This window comes from Hevea brasiliensis, chromosome 6, assembly GCF_030052815.1.
Source record: "Hevea brasiliensis isolate MT/VB/25A 57/8 chromosome 6, ASM3005281v1, whole genome shotgun sequence".
NCBI classification, from domain to species: domain Eukaryota; kingdom Viridiplantae; phylum Streptophyta; class Magnoliopsida; order Malpighiales; family Euphorbiaceae; genus Hevea; species Hevea brasiliensis.
The window spans coordinates 91691354-91712846 of record NC_079498.1 but is presented as its reverse complement, the minus strand read 5'-3'; the positions used below and the strand labels follow the sequence as shown (position 1 = coordinate 91712846).

The 21493-nt window shown below is 32.4% G+C and overlaps 3 protein-coding genes across 3 annotated transcripts; 2 read left to right on the top strand and 1 right to left on the bottom strand.

Annotated features, from left to right (window-relative positions):
• The first annotated feature begins 3180 nt into the window (after positions 1-3180).
• Positions 3181-5112, top strand: LOC110667146 (uncharacterized). The gene has a single exon (XM_058148022.1). It carries the CDS (start codon positions 3181-3183, stop codon positions 5110-5112), a length of 1932 nt encoding a protein of 643 aa, XP_058004005.1.
• A 3622-nt stretch (positions 5113-8734) lies between these two features.
• On the top strand, positions 8735-9447 carry LOC110642474 (dirigent protein 21). The gene has a single exon (XM_021794554.2). The coding sequence runs from the start codon at positions 8755-8757 to the stop codon at positions 9325-9327; it is 573 nt and encodes a 190-aa protein (XP_021650246.2). The 5' UTR covers positions 8735-8754; the 3' UTR covers positions 9328-9447.
• A 4254-nt stretch (positions 9448-13701) lies between these two features.
• On the bottom strand, positions 13702-18031 carry LOC131180832 (translocase of chloroplast 120, chloroplastic-like). Its single transcript, XM_058148632.1, has 2 exons — positions 17871-18031; positions 13702-17527 (listed from the first exon to the last, which is right to left on the bottom strand). Exon 2 carries the CDS (start codon positions 17498-17500, stop codon positions 13949-13951), a length of 3552 nt encoding a protein of 1183 aa, XP_058004615.1. The 5' UTR covers positions 17501-17527; positions 17871-18031; the 3' UTR covers positions 13702-13948.
• Positions 18032-21493: the final 3462 nt, after the last annotated feature.

Genomic DNA, 21493 nt, shown 5'->3' with positions numbered 1-21493 from the left:
TTTTGATGAATTTTGTTCAAACAATGGCATTTTCCATAACTTTTTAGCTCCTAGAACCCCACAACAAAATGGAGTTGTAGAGAGGAAAAATAGAACTTTACAAGAAATGGCAAGAACAATGCTTAGTGAACATAGTCTTCCAAAATACTTTTGGGCAGAAGCCATAAACACTGCTTGCTATATCTTGAATAGAGCAATGATTAAGCCAATCTTAAAGAAAACCTCTTATGAATTATGGAAAGGGAGGAAGCCTAACATTTCTTACTTTTGTGCATTTGGTTGTAAGTGTTATATTTTGAACAATAAAAAAGATAACCTCAAAAAGTTTGATGTAAAATCAGATGAAGGTATTTTTCTAGGATATTCAATGCATAGCAAAGCTTATAGAGTCTTTAATAGGAGAACTTTGTTAGTTGAGGAAACCATTCATGTTATATTTGATGAAACTAACAACTTCTTGGAAAGAAAGATTGTTTGTGATAATGATGAACTAGGTAAAATTTTTGGAAGAAAAAAGGATGAGACTCAAAAGCAACAAAGTCAACCTATTGAGCCCCAAAGTGCAATTGGGAATGATGTTGACAATAAAGATGCTAATGAGAAAGATCAAGAAGGTGATCAAGAAGTATTGCCCAATATTGAAGAACTCCAAATTGATGAACCACATCATGATGACCTACCTCAAGAATGGAGATATCATAGAGATCATCCAAAGGAGGACATAATTGATAGCCCTTCACAAAAGATGATGACAAGAGCTCAACTTCGAAAATACTTTGGTAATGTTGCATTTGTTTCTCAACTTGAACCAAAGTCTTATAATGAAGCTCAAAGTGATGAGAGTTGGATTCTTGCTATGCAAGAAGAACTCAATCAATTTGAGAGAAATAAAGTATGGAAACTTGTTCCTAGACCTAGAAATCATTCTATCATTGGTACCAAGTGGGTTTTTAGAAACAAAATGGATGATAAAGGACATGTCATTAGAAATAAGGCCAGATTAGTAGCTCAAGGATATAATCCAACTTCGAAAATACTTTGGTAACGTTGCATTTGTTTCTCAACTTGAACCAAAGTCTTATAATGAAGCTCAAAGTGATGAGAGTTAGATTCCTGCTATGCAAGAAGAACTCAATCAATTTGAGAGAAATAAAGTATGGAAACTTGTTCCTAGACCTAGAAATCATTTTATCATTGGTACCAAGTGGGTTTTTAGAAACAAAATGGATGATAAAGGACATGTCATTAGAAATAAGGCCAGATTAGTAGCTCAAGGATATAATCAAGAGGAAGGTATTGATTTTGATGAGACTTTTGCTCCGGTTGCTAGAATTGAAGCCATTAGAATGTTGTGTGCATTTTCATGTTATAAAAATTTTATGCTCTATCAAATGGATGTTAAGAGTGTGTTCTTGAATGGTTATATTGATGAAGAAGTTTATGATGAACAACCACCAGGTTTTGAAAACTATGAATTTCCTAATCATATTTATAAACTCACTAAGGCTTTATATGGATTGAAGCAAGCCCCTAGAGCTTGGTATGAGAGGCTTAGTAAGTTTCTTTTAGATAATGGTTTTCAAAGAGGAAAAGTAGACAACACACTCTTCACAAAAACACACAAACATGATATGCTTATCGTTCAAATTTATGTTGATGACATTATTTTTGGTGCTACTAATGCTTCTCTATGCAAAAGCTTCTCTAAGATGATGCAAAATGAATTTGAGATGAGCATGATGGATGAACTTACCTTTTTCCTTGGACTACAAATTAAGCAACTCAATGGTGGCATCTTCATTAATCAATCCAAGTACATCAAAGATATGCTAAAAAAATTCAAGATGGATGATTTGAAGAGTATTGGAACTCTTATGAGCTCCACCATCAAGTTGGAAAAGGATGAAAAAGGTAAAGATGTTGATCAAAAGCTATTTAGAGGCATGATTGGCTCACTTTTATATTTAACTGCATCTAGACCTGACATTCATTTTAGTGTGTGTTTGTGTGCTCAGTTTCAATCATGTCCTAAGGAATCTCATCTAATTGCTGTTAAAAGGATTTTCAAATACCTCATTAGCACACACTCAATTGGTTTATGGTATCCTAAATGCGACACATTTGATCTAGTTGGATATAGTGATTCTGACTTTGCTAGAAGTAGATTGGATAGAAAGAGTACTTCGGGTACTTGCCAATTCTTAGGTCAAGCCTTAGTGTCTTGGCATAGTAAGAAACAAACTTCTGTAGCTCTTTCTACTGCTGAAGCAGAATACATTGCTGCAGGAAGTTGTATTGCTCAAATTCTATGGATGAAGCAACAATTAGAAGATTTTGGTATAAAGGTTTATCATGTTCCTATAAGGTGTGATAATACTAGAGCCATCAACCTAACTAAAAATCCAGTCCAACACTCTAGATCAAAGCACATAGAAATTAGACATCACTTTATTAGAGATCATGTTCAAAACGGTGACATTAAGTTAGAGTTTGTTCCTACAGAACAACAACTTGCAGATATTTTTACAAAACCACTAAATGAGGAAAACTTTTGTAGGATTAGAAGAGAACTTGGCATGAGTGAAGCTATTGAATGATATTTATTGCATTTGATATGAATTTGGTGCATAAATTGGTTAAATATGTTGTTAGTACTATATTCTGCGTACATGTGTTTTTTAGTTAACTACTTTCTCACTGCAGTTGTCTAGTTTATACCTGTATAATATTTAGCCAACTGGGTTTCAAAATTAGTTAACTAATTTTGCCTCTGTGTACATTTGACAAAACGCGCCTGATTTAAAATTACTTTCTTTCTAACGGGTATTTTCGCTCTCTTTGTAATCTATTTTGACAAATTTACCCCTGAGCACAGTTATGCTCTTTTTATGTCTTTAAAGGGTAAAATTGGGTTTTGACAAAAAGGGATTCCCGGTTCTCCATGAAAAACTGTACACAATTTCAAATTTTGAAAAAAATTTTTTGTGTAACTACTGCATATCACTTCAATCAATCTAAAACTCCCTCATTTCTCTGCTGCAAGTTGATTCTCCACTCTCTTAGAAACCCCAAATTTCTCTCAAAACCAGAAATCCCCAATTTTCTTTCTCAAAATCCCTAAACGGTAAAATCCCGTTCTTCCTCAAGCCATTACTTCTCACTGAAATTTTTCAAGAATCGATGGCAAGGGTAAAACAAGTGACTACCAAACCTCGAAAATTCATGGGTGATGCTATGAAAGCTGCTGCCAGTTCCGAAAAGGAAAGAGAAGAAGGAACTGAAGTTGAGAACAGTAATAAAGAAACAGAGACAGTGGCAGAACAAATAAGAAAAAGAAAGGGAAAGGGTATTGCTGGGTCAGAGCCTTCTGAGAAAAAGAAGAAAATGGAAAAGGCCCCTGCTTCGAAACCTCTTGTGCAACAAAATATTTTCGAACCAAGGTACATTAAATGGGATTCATTTTCTGACTTGCCTTATGAATTTGAAGATTTATTTACTTTTCAAGGCTGGATGGAATTTTCTGAGTTGAATGAATATTATTATCCTTATTTGATTCAAGAATTTTATGGAAGTATGAAAGAAGTTGTTAAAGGAGAAAGTTTTAGTGTGAGAGTTAAGAAGAAAAGTCAGATTGTTGATGTTGATTTCTTAGCCTCTGTTTTAAACCTACCAAATGATGGAAATAGGATTGGAACCTTCAAAGATTCTAGGAAGCTTGAAGGATATGATGAGAAGGCATTTCAATTATCAATTTTTCCGGAGGGTACACCTGAAAATGAAATGACCAATATCAGTTTAGTGCCTCAAAATTTTAGGATTCTACAATCCTTCATTCGATATTTGCTCAATCCTAGAAGTGGTAGTCACTCATATGCAAATAGCCTTGATTTATGCATTATGTGGCACTTGGTTAACAAAATCAGATTTAATTTGCCATTTTTTATTTTTAAAGTGATTGCTAAGTCTAGTAAGCATAGAAGGTTGCCATATGCTATGCCTTTGACTCTTATATTTCAAGCTATGGGAGTTGATTTGAGCAAAGAAAAGAAGTTTAGCAATCCTATCCCCATTAAGGAGATATTCAAGGCTGATGATGGTAGGAAAAGGAGTAAGAAAGAAGACAAAACACAAGAAGAAGAGACTAAAATTGAGATTGAATCTGAATCAGAATCAAATTCTGAAACAGAATCGGACATCCCACTAAGCAAGTTGAAAGCGAGAAGTTCTAAGATTGATGAAGGGGAAAGCTCTAAGAAGAAAGAGAAAATGAAGCTGAAAATGTCAGATTTTGTGAAAATCAGTAAAGCAAATCTGGACATGATGAAGGAAATCAAAGAAATGAGTGGACTGACCTTGAGTATTTTAGAAAAATCTCATGAATTGCAGAAGGGAATTATGGCTGAGCACAATGCAAAGATGGATATGTTGATTAATAGATTGGATAGACAAGAATGGTTCATGAAGAAGATGGCTCAAATGCTGTTTGGTGAATCTTTTGGAAAGTTTGGAGATTTTGGAAGCTACCCACAGGGTACTGCTGGTCCTAGCAATGCAAAGGCTGCTGGACCAAGTGGAGTAAAAATTTCTGAAGTGGAAGAAGAAGAAGAGGAGCATGTAGAAGCTGCTGAAAAGGTACAAGAAGAAAGTAAGATAGCTGAGGTTGAAGAAGTAGAGAAAAATGATGAGAAGGAAAAATCTGCAGAAGAGGCATCAGAAGCAGAACAAGAACCTGACAAAGAGAAATCAAGAGAATCCTCCTCATCTCATACTAAAAGCAACAGCTGCAGTGACAATGGAAAAAGTGAAGACAGAAATGGTTCAAGACAAGAAGAGGAGAAGGAAGAGCAGTCACAAGACCCATCCTCTAAACAACCAAACACTGTTCCTACTGTCTCTCAACTAGTACCTGAATCAACCATCTCTTTACCCATGCAATACGGACCTAGAAGAACCAACACACAAGCCAGAAAATCAGTTCTACCCATTCCTCCAAAAATCCAAGTAACCATACCTGAAAAAGAACCCCCAAAGAAGAAGAAACAAGCCAAACTCGTTGATCCCACTCACCTTAGGAGAAGTGGCAGAATTCTTAGCAGCAAAGAAAAATCTTGAGATTTTTGAAATATGCTTTATGCCTTTCAAAGTTGTGTCTTTTTGTTTTTCTTCTTCAAACAGGGGAGAAAATAGGAGAAAATAGGAGAAAGCCTATCCTTTTGTTGATGTCAAAAAGGGGGAGAAATCAAGAAAAGATAGGAAAATATTTTAACTGACAGAATGTTTTTAGTTAACTGGATACATTTTTAGTTAACTAATTTTGTTCAGTGGTTATATGGTTCATATTCTGATGTAGATATTTTGGACTTATTTTGGAAAGTTATTGAAGATATGATGATGATCCTTTATGATTGACTTATGGTTGATATATCTTATGAATGATGATTGAATTGATCTTGGATGAATTAATCCTGAAAATTTCTTAACATGTTATTATCTTCAAAATGCTTTGAATATCAGATTTAGGGGGAGCTATTTTGTAGCTTCTCAACATTCTTGCATTTTGAATGATTGTGTGCATACATATAGGGGGAGCTTGTCTAAAAGCAAGTTCTTGCATACATGACATATGTAGATAGTTATACAATTGAATTTTTATGATCTTCATAGATTCATTAAGTTTTGACATCATCAAAAAGGGGGAGATTGTAGGCCCTGTAAGCTATAATGAGCTTGATTTTGCTGATAACAAAACTTAATGAAATATACATTAACCCTTTGTGCATAAGTATTTGAAGTTATTTTATAGGTCATGATATGCAAAGACACTGATGGAAGGACTATTCTATTGACATGGCTGATATAAAAGGAGTTTATCATCTTGTATAACACAAGACGAAACAAAGTCTATGAAGAAATAGGATAGAAATTAAGTTCTTAGGTCCATTGTACAAGATTGGAGAATTTATGCCATTTAAGACCTAAAATCAATTTTGTTTTTAGATTCAAGAGTTTAGAAAGTGTTTTTATATCATTTCTAAGGTTTTTGAATGGTCAAAATAATTTTTACAACCCTTCTTCAAAAACTCAAAATTTCAAATTTTAAGTCAGACAGTAGCGAAATTAGTTAACTACCCGTTGCAAAAATTAGTTAACTAGTTTTGATGTCTAAAATTCTCTGTCTTACAAAACTAGTTAACCGGTGAAAATTTTAGTTAACTATTTTTATGATCTGACCTGACTCAACTCTACTGCACGACTTTATAAGTAATAACAGCTAGTTTTTTTAAAATTAAAGAGCCGTTAGACACACTCTCCAGCAGACATTTTTGGCAATGAAAAGCACCTATAAAAGGCATCATTTACTACAATTCTAACTAATGAAAGTGCTCTTATTCATAGTGAATTTATTGTGGTATTTTTAAAGCTTTCATTCAATTACTCTTGAGCTTGAGTGGCAAATCTTCTCTCTCAATCTTCTAGCATTAAATTCTGTATCTGAGAGTTATTGAGAGTGATTTCTTCTACACCAAAACCTATTTAAGGTTGTGTAAGTGTGAGGACACACTTGTGGAAGGTTTTCAAGCACCTTGTGAAGCTTGTGGGAGGTTTTCAAGCACCTTGTGAAGCTTGTGGTCTTTTGTGGGAAGCAAAGACGTTGTAAAGGTCCTCAAGCACCTGGGAAGCTTGCTGAGATTGTAAAGGCTTTGAATCTTGCCTGTTGAAAAGATCAAATAGTGGAGTGACTCTCAAAGTGGGACTTTGGGAAGAGTGGATGTAGGCTAAGAGAGCCGAACCACTATAAACATTGTGTTTGATTCTCTTCTTCCCTTAACTCTTTAATTTTCAGCACTTTGATTCTCTGATTATATATTGAATGTGTTGAGAATTTGTTTTATTGAGTTAATACTGAGGTTGAACAACTAAACTTGCAAACTCTGAGTTTTATGTGAGAAAATACACTTAATATTGAGTAATTATTTTGTGTATGAGCTAGTATTTGTGCATAACTTGATTGATTACTTAAATTACATCATCGGAACAGAGTTATACACATACATAGAAGTGCAAAGCCTCAATTTTTCATTAAATCTTGACCAAGGACTGAAAAATTGTATAAAGTGTCCAATTCACCCCCCTCTTGGTCACTTTCTTTGAGACAACGGACTTAATTTAATATTTATATAAAAATATCATTTAGATATTTTAATAAAAAAAATTAAATAATACATCATCAATTTTAGTGTAAAACACACTTTATCAATTATTTTAAAAATGAACACTCGATATACAAACAAAATTAAAAATAAATCAATAACATTTTCTTTAACTCTAATGATGCAAACTATATACGATAGTGTTATAATTATATAACTAATTTCATCATATCAAGTAAAATATATAATGTTAAGACATGATTTCATAAAATTAAATTTATTAAATAATTTCTATTAATTATAAAATCTATTATTAATAAAAAAAATTTAAATAAATTTATATACCCACAGCATTGCGCGAGCAATTTTGCTTGTTATAGCTTAAAGTCTAGATACTGTGATCAGTGCTTGGCACTCTTCTGCTCCACTTAAAAAAAAATAATAATTAATATTTTAATTTATTACTACTTAATTAATTAATTGAGTGAAGCTCTCCGTAGAAGGCACTATTTAGGAGTACCTAAGGAAAATATGGCTTGTTTTATATAGATATAAATGGATTATATTTAAAAGATAAACATCCTAATAAAATGACTCTTTATATTCGATAAATCTTTGAAATTTATCTTTAAGAGCTATCTAATGCAACTAATAGAATTATCCCAAATAATCACTTCACTTGGATATTCAAGTCAACATGTTGAGATGTCAATACCTCTCTTACTTACTTCCATCTGTTTGAATTTTTTAAAAAAAAATCTCTAAAATATTATTAAGAATTTTAAAATTTTGATTTTAATTTAAATTTAATATACTTTAATAATAAAAACTTCAAAATAGTATAATAATTTTTTCAAATTATTTTTTTAACCACATTTAAAAGGACATTTTTCTAAAAATTAATTTCAAATTAATTTTTCAACTTTTTAATCAAAATTTATATGGAATCTTGAAATTAATTTTTCAACTTTTTAATCAAAATTTATATAGAATCTTCAAAAGTTATGTTTATATTGGGAAATTCTTATTAGACTCAGTCCACTATGAATACAAGACATAAATATATGAGATTTACGTATTTAATAGATGAATTCCTACATATATTTTGTATTTTAAGTCATGATGAACATATTTAAGTAAGAAAAATTCATATTATTTAATTACAAGCTGAGGTTTGTCATTTAGAAAAATGTTTGTCTCAAGAAGAAGCCAAAGAAGCATCTTAAGAAATCCCTTTTAGTTGGGCTGATGGCTGCTGCTCAACTGCTATCATTTTTCAGACCTTTTTTCCAGTAGTATCATTTATCAAACTGTTTTTTCAATACCCTCTAAAATTATTTATTTTTTCAAAAAAGAGATTTCAATCTCAATGTTAAACAAACTAATAAGTAATTAGTAAGATACTTGGTTTAGTTACTCAATCCACTTCAATAGACATTGAATAATAAGAGTTGCTTCTTAATTTTGCACAAAACACCAAACCTGGTTGGTGGGTTGCATCACCACATCACCATTAGCTAATTCATCTCTCTACTTACTCCCTTCGTTCATCATTCTATAAAAGGCGTAGCTGCTCTTCATTTTTCTTGTGAAAGAGGGAAAAATGGGAATGGTAGAATTAGCACTAGCGGCTTGCTTTCTTGTGGTAATTTTGCCAATGGTTAGTAGCTCTTCTGAAGGTTCCAAAGAAATTGATCAATGGCTTCAAGAGCTCACTCATGCTAAGCAGAAGGTGACCCATCTCCATTTCTACCTCCATGACATATTTTCTGGGCGAAACCCAACTGTGGTAGAAGTAGCCCAATCCAATATGACACATAGCTCGCCAACTCTATTTGGGCTGATGAACGTAATGGACGACCCATTGACCGAGGGGCCTGAATCAACATCGAAGGAGGTGGGGCGGGCTCAGGGGTTCTACGGGTCATCAGGGCAGAAGGAAATGGGTCTTCTCATGGCTATGAGCTTAGTTTTCACAACTGGGAAGTTCAATGGCAGCAGTCTCACAATTCTAGGCAGAAATCCAGCAATGGAACCCCATCGAGAGCTGCCCATCATCGGTGGGAGTGGCGTTTTCCGATTGGCGAGGGGTTTTGCTGCACTGAAAACATATTATTATAATGCAAGCAATGGAGATGCAATTGTTGAATATAATGTTGCAGTTATTCATTACTGAAAAACAGTGTTTTTCCCGTTAGGCTTCATCTCATTTCAACCTCCTTGTTTTACAAAATTTGTTGGGAATTCGGGTTGGGCAAATTTGTTGCCTTTGTATAGTGACTATTTGGTGACCTAATTTTGGTTTGTTCACACTTTATTAAATATATTAATTAAAGAATATTAAAAATTAAATTTAATAAATTTTAATAATAAAAACATTGCAATAATAAAATAGTTTTTTTTCAACATGTAAAATGATCCAAAGCCCCAATGCCCAGTGTTCATGCCTAAACAAGCTCTTCAAGTTCTTAAAGATGGAGTGTTGAATAGAATGCAAGGATAGAGAAGTAGATTTTATCAGCTACCAGTAAGAAACTTTGTTAAAGGCTGTTATTCAAGCCATCCCTTCCTATGTGATGACTATTTTCAAGCGGGTTTTATTTTTGAATTGAAACAATTAATAGTGTGCTTTTGATGGCATCAATTTATGAACAAAGCTAATATACATTGGGTCAGTTGGAATAAACTTTCGTAGAGTGATTTTCTCAATTTTGCTTTGCTTGCTAATCAAGCATGGAGATGTCTCAAGAATCCGAATGCATTATGGGTGAAAGAGTTAAAAGGTGTCTACTTTCCTTTCTCAGAATTCATGGATGCTAGGAGAAGTAATCAACCATCTTGGGGTTGGAAAAGTTTTCTTGATGATAGGGATGTTCTCAAAAAAGGATTGAGATTGCACATTATCTTTGCCTTAATTCTTGATAAGAATCACCAAACCTTTGGATAGCCTAATCATTTACGTGTCTAACCTTATCAATGCTTAAACGCACAATTGGGATTATCATATTTGAGGGATTCCTTCTTTGTTTCTCAATGTAAAGAAATTCTGATGATCTGGAGAAAATTTGGCATTACCAATATCAGGTGTGCCCTCTGTTAGGTCCATTTACTTTATGTTAAAGAAGTACCAAGCTGAGACATCTTTGTTGAATGGTCCATCTTCATTGTTAGTGCCATCCTCTCAGTACTGTAAAAGTATATGGAAATTATCAGTTCCTCCAAAAATTTGTAACTTTCTATGGAGGGCCAGCACTAATTCTCTTGCCACCAGAGATAACCTCTTTCATAGAAATTGCTTTAATTCCCCAGCTCGCTTGTTATGTGGATATTCTCAAGAAATTGTAGAGCATGTGTTGTTTTTTTTGCAATCATGCAAAGGCTACGTGGTTTGGGTCCAATCTTGGCTTTTCTTCTAATGTCAATCGTTTTAATTCCTTTGTTGGCTGGTGGCAATCTGCATTTTACCTTCTGAATGATCAGGAAGGGAGACTTGTTCGTTTAGCTACCATGTTATGTTGGTATATATGGACAGCTAAAAATGAGGTGCTTTTTTAATCTTTGGTTCCTAATCCTATTCAATCCGTTGCTAAAGCCCAGAATGCCGTTGAAGAGTTGTTCTTTTTGGCTCCTCAGCAACACCATTCTCTGCCTCCAGCAGCAGGGTTTATATCTAAAAGTCTGACTCATTGGTGCCCTCCTCCAAGGATTTTGTGAAAATAAATGTTGATGCTTCCTTTGTTCAAAATTCGCCTCTTCAAGTTATGGGATTATTGTCAGAAACCATCTTGGTAATTTTATTAATGGTAGTGTAGGGATCCTGGCTAGCAACTCTTCCATTGCTGCTGAGGGCATGGCTCTAAGATTTGCTTTCCGGTTTGCTATATCCAGGAAATTTCCCTCAATGGTGTTTGAGACGAATTCTCTCATTATATGTTAATGTCTGCAAGCCCTGTTTCTTGGGAGATTGAAGCTATTATTCTAGATGTTAGAAGGTTTATGCTTTGTTATCTTAGCTGGTCAGTTTCCTTTGTGCATAGAGAGGCTAAGATGTGTGCTTATTGGCTAGCCTGTAATGCTAGATTATCAAGGATAATTTGTGTTTTCCTTCTCCATCTCGAAATCTAATCGAAACTTTGGTTTACCAACTGAAATAGTTGAATTTTTTTAGAAGACATTAACATAGTTAGAAAATGAAACAGAAGTGAACCCATTTCAAAAAACCAAACAGACATACAAATATTGTGAGATTGATTTACAAAAACAATTTCCTGAGCAAACCCTCACTGCTCTTAAAAAAAATGTAAGCAAAAACCTACTTCAATTTCGATATGTTTATTGGTTAAATAAATTTAATTTGAGAATTTTGACTTTTACCACATGATTGTCATGTGACTTGACAAGTCACAATTTTTAACTCTTATTATGTGATTCATCTCTCTCTCCTTCTTTTTTCTCTCTCTTGTTCTTAGATGAGAACAGTTTGAAAAGAGAACAAACAAGAAAACAATACTTCAATATTTCAAGGGATTTTACGATCCATATACTTATTGTTTTCATGAAAATTGTACTAATTTTTGAAAATATGAACCATGCTTTAAGTTCAAAATCAACAATGATATTTGATAATTTAAATTATCATGCGGACAATATGATTTATGATAACTACCACGGAAATAAGACAATTTCAACTTCATGATAATGTCAAATGAATCATGGTACTAGTACATTCTTGAAAAGAAAATACTAAAGATTAAGTTTGAATTTTACGATTAAATGAAAAATCATGATAATCAAAATCAATTGAATCATTGAGATGAGGCATCAATGAGAAACATAATTTTTTTGAACTATTATTTATGTAATGAATATATGATTGCTCTCTTATGCAAAAAAATTTTTATTGGAAAATATACATTCATTATGTTCACCATTCCTAGAGAAATCAGAAGCTATTAAAAAAAAATAAAAATTATAACTTGTCAGCCTACCTGGCATAATATCTAAGTAAAAATCAAAATTTCAAAATTCGATTATGAGTTTTAGATAAAATTTCTTTAATTTTAAAAAGTTATGATTATATTATCTAAAATTAAATGATTTAGATATAATCAGTCACTGATGTAAAAGTTTGAATTTATTTAACTAATAGGCCAATATCTATTACTTTCCCTCCACTTTCTCAATAACCAGACAACAAAACATACTTAAACAAAAAGAGGAGCGTTTGGACATATCAATCCGTTCCAACAAATGAAATTTTAAAATCAAATATGGAGAATCCAATAATCATAAAATTAAAAAAAAAAAAAAAAAAGTTAAGATTCGACCAAATCTCCGTCATTTGAACATTGATCTGCTCATAGCGGAAACATGCAAATAGCAAGCGCCCTACCTATTAAAATCTGAAGTTATAATAAAAAATTCTGGTGTTGAAGTAACGGTACCAAATTACTTAGTTTCCTTCACTTTCTCAACAACCGGTAAAAAAGAGAAAGTTTTCCTCCTTCCCTGCAATAACCAGAGCTCCATGAAAACATGTTTGACTAAAGAAGGAGAGGAGATTTGTGAATAGGTACAAAAGATCCGTGAGAGAAGCAAGAATCAAGGAAAATTTTGCAAAACGAGCAAATGAATCGCAGAGTTAGGTTTAGAATTGGAATTTTGGTCAAATGAAGTAAAACCAACCAACAGAAAATAGACATTACAAATAAAACAAACTAACCCGATTCACTGTCAACTAAAACCAAATTTTTTATTCGGATGGAATTTGAATCAATCAGTTTGGTCAGGTTATTCATTCCGTGAAACAAGGTATGATTTAATTATCAAAATAAAGTGTAACAAAAACAAAACACTTCATTCATGTACTCTTCATTTGAAATCAAAAATTTTACAAAAATTTAATTTAATTAATTTCTTTTTATCAATTTTGTATATGAAATGAAAAAAATTTAATTCTTTTCGATTTGAAAATTTTTTCTTCTTTAAAAATATAAAAATCAAATATAATTATGTAAAAATTCAATTGAATTTTTTTAAAATAATTTATTGCAAAGAAAATCATAAAAATTGAAAATGTTAGGTATTTATTTATTTCACAAGATTTCTTGTTGTAGTTGGTGTGACGTTCGGAAAGTATAGAAAATTTGTATTTTAAAAAAAAATGCATTTCAGTCCAAGAAATGTTCAACCATTTTCAAGAAAAATAAGTTTCACTTTCCAAATAAAATAATTATTTTATAAACTTCTAAACCTTCCAAAGAAATGGATTTCATAAATAAATAAACACACGCTAACACATACTCTCCTTAATCACCAGCAGCTGACTATCAGAATGAGAAACTTCTAATGATATTAGAAATCAAATGAAGATAGGTTTATCTAACTGGAGAGGCTACCAATATTATGATATCATTCCACATTGAGCAAAGGAAAAGATAAATAGATGTGGTTCCTATCCTAACCAGAAGGACAAGGTAACTATACATATACATTGTACATGTAAACCCCCGCTTCTACACCCATACAAGACATGAGCTAAAGAGGCAAGTTCGAAACAGAAATGGGCACAAATACCATTATATGAAAATATTTTAACAAGCTGAAGTTTTTCTATAATCAAGGCAACATATTCTTGAAATTTTAGCTTTGACAAAAACCAAGTGTTTGGGGGGGAAACATAAAGATAAATAAGCAGCTTTTTCACTCACTTTTAACAATGACCACCGTTAGACTGCATGTCTGAAGTGTTTCCTATCATCGCACGAAAGCTGCAGTACATACAACCTAAATTTTCATCATTGTCCAAACTGCATTTGTTGAGGGTAATCAAACAGCTTCTTTAACAGAGGAAGTAGCCCAATCAAAGCTATTTGAAGCTGATCTGAGCTATTTATGCGAATACTGATTTGTCCTGCCCCCCTGTTATTCAAATTTCCACGAGCAATTAAATTTGTAGACCGCCCTATAGGCACCTGAGATTGAATATTGCAACCAACAGCAAGATCTCCATGCCAATCCATGACAGAGAGCCCAAGTGTCGATAGGGAACGACCCAAAGGATAATCCTTGTCTCTCAGCTGTGCCTCTAAACTGCCACCATAAGCTACATCACCACGGCCAGTCATTGCACCCCCAGACAGGACCATTCGGAACCGTTTATTGACAATCAATTTATCTTCAACTTTCAGTCCAGCTGATAAGGCGTCACCCAAGAGGGTGACTGAGAGACCAGCTGTTGCCTTATTCTTCTTGTAATTACAAAACTTTGCCTCACTACGTAAAGTATAAGCCAAATCCTTCCCCACAGTCTGCATATCAAAACCTAGTGAAGTGGATTTCCCATCCCCATGCTTTATAGAGCTTGCCAATTCCATTTGAACATTGGCATCCTTTTTATCCTTTGTTACCTGCCCAGAAAAAGATAAAGGAATTTTGTCTTTCACCACAAACAATCTTTCTACATTTATACCTTCATAACCAACATCATGATCCCAACCATGAGTTTCTAGAACAGGCCTCACAAGCCAGTGGTTGGAGGTATCAAGATAACGATACCGATGTGTGGGATTATCAGAATCAAAAGAAGCAGGCAATGCTAAATCTGGCATTGGAACTGGCACAGATGCAGCGCCACCGCTTTCCTCTTCTGCATTTTCACTGTAATCACTAGGCAAATCCTTAGCAGCAGCAGCCATTTTCTTCGCCATTTTTCGTCGATTTTTCTCCTCCTTCAACTGCTTCCTCATCAAAAGCTTTTCCCTATATTCTAACTCGTCAAAATATGCCTTTTTCTGAGCTCTAGTAAGCTTGGCCACCTGGGCCTTTGTCAAACTTTTAAATGGTGGCAAATCATCATATTCAGATTCATCCTCAGAATCCGATGACTCTTCCAAATCATCATCAATACCATCCTCATCACCAAACTGCTCCTCAGGCAGCTTAACTTGTGGTCTTGACTGGAGAAGGGATGAGAGCAGAAATGGTAAAGGAGGTGCCCTTGATCGAGTTGCAAAAGGTTTCCCTGGTGGACTGTCTTGCAACTTCAAAAGCGCGTTTGCTTCAGCAAGAATCTTTGATGCAAAAGACAGCAATAACAAATGAGGTTTCCAAACCTGGCCATTTGGCAACACCCTCTGCCCAGCCCTATTTGTCCTGCATGCTGAGTGGTTCTCTACTAATGAAACTGGATTCATAAGCCGCATATCACCAGCTGCCTGACGGATTGCTTGTTGAACAACATGAGAACGTTGAGTGACAAACATGTCATAACTTGAAGCAGTACCATTTGGCCCATCAGGTGGAGCAGACGCTGCATGAGTCAGGACCACAATTGCATTAAACCATATGGATGGACCAAATATATCAGTGATGGTGCGTAAGAGAGGCATATCACCAAAATCCCTGCTCTGCATGTCTAACCTATCCAGATACAAAACAATGTCTGGAGGAGTTCTCTTGATAAAGTACTTAACAGAGTTAAGAATCTTTTCATTCTGGCGCTGGTCAGACCCAGAAGGTAGGAGACCTGGTGTATCTATGACCCGTACCTTAATCCCTTGAACAGTGCCAACAACATCCTGAACTTTTTTTGTACCTAATTGAAAAGCATCAGTGCCAAACTTTACTTCATCAAATATTGAATTGATGGTTGCACTTTTACCAACTCCTGTCTTCCCAAGAACCATAATTGTACAAGAGAAATCAAGGGGTTCCTGCCCAGCTGCCTCAAGCTGCTCAGCCATGGCACTTGCACGATCAAAACTGAAGGCACCAACACGGCCCCCATTTCTCCCTCGCAGCTGTTCAGCTAATCCCAGCCTGTAGAGAACCTGTGCTACAACAACATTATGTGGAGTCTGCCCTAGCCTATGGGCAAGCCGCAAAAATTTCACCCTAATCATCTGCAGTTTTTCACGAGTCTCATTGTACTCATCACCCTCCCCATTGGTAGGGTCTTCAATCTGTTGGGATTGCACCTGAGACGCAGTTCCATTAACACGTTGCTGCTGCTGCTGCTGCACTGCCCTAGGTGCAGGTTCCAGTAGTGGGGCGGCACGCCCAAGGCCCGCTGGACGAACAGGCGTAGGAGCAGGACCAGTGGATTTTTCAGACAGCGAGGCAAGCTTTTCTGGAGTTGGAATTTCTCGTTCACCATTTCCTTGAGTTCTTTTCTTCTCTTCATGATCTTTTTCCACTTTATTTTTTGGCTCCTCAATCACATTACTCTCTTTGCCAACACCATTAACTTTTTCATCAGCACAAGGTGGTTCAGTTTTGTTATACTCTTCTCTAAGAGTTGCTGAAGTAGCTACACAATCTCGAATATCCTCATTACTCTCATTCACAAACTTCTCTGAGAGTAAGTTCAAAATTTCTGGTGCTGCTGTTGCTTCAACTGTATGTGGGACAGCTGAATTAGCATTCAGGTCATGAATTTCCTCATGATGCCCAGAATCCACTGGAACAGAGGTGTCTTTCACATCTCCATTGCTACCACCTTGGAGCCCCATGTCCAAATTTGTTGAATTATCCATCAATTGTTCACTCTCAGGAACCCCATTCCCAGAAGCACGGACAGTATCATCACCTTTCAATTCTCCACTTTTCTCAACCTGATGACATTCAGTGTCAACTTTAGGTACATTATCATTCAAAGCATCACCATTATCCTCTTGAAGCTGGACTACACCAACAGATCCTCCAGTGTTGTGATATACAGTACCCAATTCATCCTTCTTCAGTTCCTCCATCTTACCATCCTCAGACAGAATCTCCCTGCTCAATCCAACCTCATGACTACATTTCACCCCAACTGCACCCATCGAAACCTCATTTCCTCCATCTCCACCAATCTCAGAGACCTCCTTTTCTCCATTCAATTCATGGCAAACCACTTCACTAGTAGTCCCACCCTCATCAATCTTATCAACACTATCACCACCAACCAAATCCTTCGACCTTTCTCCACCAACCACTGCAGCCAAATCCTCAAGGTCCCCAGCCTCAACAAGAGCACCAACTGCCTCCTCAAATGTCTCCGCTTCATTTTCCATATTTGAGTTCTCATCCACCACAAGTGAACTGGAATCACCCACAGTCTTAACACAGACACCAAATTCAGATTTTGCTCCCAGGTCCTGCAACTGCTCTGGTGAATCAATTCCCTCTGGTGAATCAATTCCCTCTGGTGAATCAACTGCCTCCTCAAAAACCTCATCTTCAAAATCTTTCAACCTATCAGACCCCACCAAAACCCTCTCCTCTACCTTATCCCCAGAAACCTGATTTTCCACATTTTTTTCCTCTCCCAATTGGGGCCCACCAACGCTCGCAACCCCATTTTCCATTTTCAATATGTCTCAGCCGCAAAAACCCTAGATTCACCAAAACCCCAAAAATCAAAAATCGAAAATCGAAATGGAAACAATACGGCCAAAACAACAATAATCATCGTAATCAATCACATATTCAACCAGCCAACGAATTAAATCCAAAAACCCTAAAACAGAATTCCATTTCTCATTCGAAAATAAATGCAAACAAAAACAATGGATCTCTAATCCAATACAATATATAAAATAACCAAACCAAAATCTCAGATCTGAAGAGCCCATTTATAGGTGCCCCAATAGGGTTTTTTCAGGAAATAAAAGCAAAAGTAAATGTGGTAAAGCAATTAAAAAAACATTATACAAACGTAAAAGAGAAAAAGCTTACCTGGTTTTGTAGACAACTATAGAGAGAGACCCAGAGAGAGAGAGAGAGAGAGAGAGAGAGAGAGAGGAGAAGGTTTTAGTGTAACAAAACAGAGAGAGAGAGAGAGAGAGAGAGAGAGAGAGAGAGATAAAGAGAGGCGCCTTTAACCTTTTCTACATCTACTGGTTGCGCCCTTAGGCTCACCAGTGGCTGAATTAAGGAGATAAGAGTTGATGGACGGTTGAGAATGAGACTTGTGTTTTTTGATCGGACGGTAGAAAACGGTGGATTGCATCGATATCATCGCAAGAGACGCCAACAAAATAAAAATCGTTGTGACGTGGACTTTACATGAAAGGTGGGAAAAAAAAAAGGCTAACTGATCCTATGGTAGATAATAGGAGAGCCCCCCACACCAACTGCATATGGTGTGTCACGTGCGGACAATTGAGGGACAAGTTGTGGACCGTCTGATTTGATAATTGATTGATGAGGGAACACATTGCGATTGAGTGAACGTGTTGAATGTCTTCTTCCTTTCGTGCTCATTCTATCACGTGATTCCCCAACCCCAAGTTCCAACTACAACTATTCACGTGTATGTATAATTGTATATGATTAAGCAATTCAATGTTTATTTTTTTATTTTTATTTAATTATTTTGAAAATTAATTCACAAAATAATTAATTATAATCAAATCTCACCAATATTAAATTTTTATCATTAAAAGTTAAAACTAGAAAAGTGATTTAATCATTAAATTAATTATTTTTTTAATTTCACTAATTTAATGGTTAAATAATTAAATTTTAATAAAATTAAATCTTTAGTCTAATAAACATAAATTTATTTTTCATATAAATTAAGAAGATGTAGTTAATATATTTTATTTAATTTTTTTAATATATTCTTTATTTGTATTATTTTATTAAAAATTAAATAATTAATATTATTAAATTATTTTTAGAACTAATAAATTTTATTTTTTAATGTATATTAAATTACGATATATTAATGAAATAATAAATAAATTGTTATTTAAAAAAAATACTTATAAATTAAGACAATAAGAAAAAAAGGGAGGTCTCCCTTTGATATTTATAATCCATATACAAAATTAGATATAGCTAATAGTAAATTACAGAATGTTACATGTCACACGTATTTTAACGACCAGTGATCTCATAGTGTAATAGACTTCACCATTAATTAATTAACACTTGGCGTAATTAATAAATAATATTTTATTTAAAATTTCACTTTAATTTGTTTTTTATAATTATAAATTTAATTATTAAAATTAAATAATACTTAATTAAATAATTTTATCTTAAAATGTATAATTGTTTAAATTTGAAATATAAGATAAATGAAAAGTAATATACTTAATGTAAATACAATTTCAGTTTATTTCCAACGCACATATATATAATTATTATTTTATAATTATATATATTTGAAATGTAAAAAAAAAGGAAAGGAAATATATTTAATATAAATATAATTTTAGTTTATTTTAAATATATACTATAAAAAGCAATTAATTTTACAATTAATTATTATAATCTATTGAACTATTGGTAACTAATTTTATATTTAATGTATGATTCAAATTTTTTTAAGTAAAATAATTAATTTTTAAAATTTTAGCAATCAATTTAAGAATTGATTGCTAAATCTGTTGTTATTAAACAATCGATTTATAATTGATTGCTAAAATTAGTAACTATTAGTAATTAATTTATAATTGATTATTAAATCAGTTATTAATTAATATTAAAAAAATATTAAATATATAATTAGGATCCGATTTTAAAATTGATTGCTATTAGCAACTGATTAAGAAATTGATTGCTAAAATTTATTGCTTGTAGCAACTGATTTTAAAATCTGTTGCTTATAGCAGTCGATTTTAAAATTTATTATCTATAACAACCGATTTAAAATCTATTACTTATAGCAACTAATTTTAAAATCTGTTACTAATAGTAATCAATTTAGATAATTAATTACTACATTAAAGAATTATTTTAATTGATTCAAAAATTAGCAACCGATGCAAATGGTTGCTAAAATTGGTTATTATTATTTATAACCAATTTTTGTCCATTTTTTAAATTTTTCCAAAAAAATTTTTACTCAATTTTTTGTTTTCTTTATTTTTATTGTAACTTATTTGTAAATTAATTGCTAACGGTAATTAATTTTTAAAACGGATTAAATAGCAATCGATTTTATAATTAAGTTTTTCCTTCAAAAATTTTCACACCATTTTTTTTATTTTGATTTATAACTAATTTGTGAATAGGCGGCTAATAGTAATCAATTTTTGAAATCAATTTTTTCTCTCAAAAAGTTATTGCCATTTTTTTTTAATTTGTAATTAATTTGTGAATCAATTATAAAATTTTTTATCTTGAAAATTTTCATCCAATTTAAAAAAAAAATTAGCAATCTACAATCAATTTCTAATTTACTTATATAAATTATTACTCATTTTATTTCCCCACTATTCATTTTTTTCTCTTTCTTCTATTTTTCTTTATCATCTTTTTCATTCTTATATATTTTATTCATCATATTTTCATTTTTAATATATTTTCTTCATCATCTTTTTCTTTCTCATTTATTTTCTTTTTCATCATCTTTTTTTTTCTTATCTATTTTCTTTATTATCTTTTTTCTTCTTTATCATCTTTTTTTTCCTCATTTTTTTATTTAATTTATTTTTCTTTAACATAAAATAAAAATTTTTGTACAAATATATTTTTTATTAGCAAATTATTTATAGCATTGATTTTTAGTAATTTTTTTGTTATAATATATATTTATATATGGTAATTTTTATAGTAATTTATTTTATAAATATATTTTTATATTTAATTTTTTCTTAATATTTTTTATAATAGTTATTATTAGTAATTTTTTATAATATTTTTTATATTAATTTTTTATATTAATTTTTTTATTAATAATTTATTATTTTAGTAATTTTTTGAAAAAATTATTTATTTAAATTTTTATTTATTATTTAAAATTTTATTTTTATAATTTTTTTAAAATTAGCAATCGGTTTTTAATTACTGAATTAGTTGGATCGATTGCTGATCTAATTATATATATATATATATATATATATATATATATATATATATATATATATATATATATATATATATATATATATATATATATATTAGTATTGATCATGTTTAAGCATATAATTTTATTTTAAAATATATAATTTTTTTTTTAATTTTAAAATGTAAGATAAAATGAAAGGAAATATATTTGAGACAATGATCGGAATGAAAAGGCTTGATAATAGAATTTTTCAGTAAGATCAATTGAATTTTATTATCTCAAAAAAGGTAATTTTGATCTTCGATTAGAATAAAAAAATAATTCATAATCCATAATTATTAAATTTCTTTCAACAATAAAATAGAAAAAAAAGATATTTAGCTTATTTATATAAAAAATAATTGGTTAAATTTATTATTATTATTATATTTTGGTTTACATAAATTGAATGATTATTTAAATTAAGTTAAATTTTATTAAAGTAAAGTTTCAAAGCAGGTAATTGAAAATTATTATTTTTGATTTCCTTTCTAATATATGTACAGAAATTAATAAATTA

Excerpts from the sequence above, each read along its gene's own strand:
- LOC131180832 (XM_058148632.1), bottom strand. The coding sequence starts at position 17,500 with ATGGAAAATGGGGTTGCGAGCGTTGGTGGGCCCCAATTGGGAGAGGAA.
- LOC110642474 (XM_021794554.2), top strand. The coding sequence starts at position 8,755 with ATGGGAATGGTAGAATTAGCACTAGCGGCTTGCTTTCTTGTGGTAATT.
- LOC110667146 (XM_058148022.1), top strand. The coding sequence starts at position 3,181 with ATGGCAAGGGTAAAACAAGTGACTACCAAACCTCGAAAATTCATGGGT.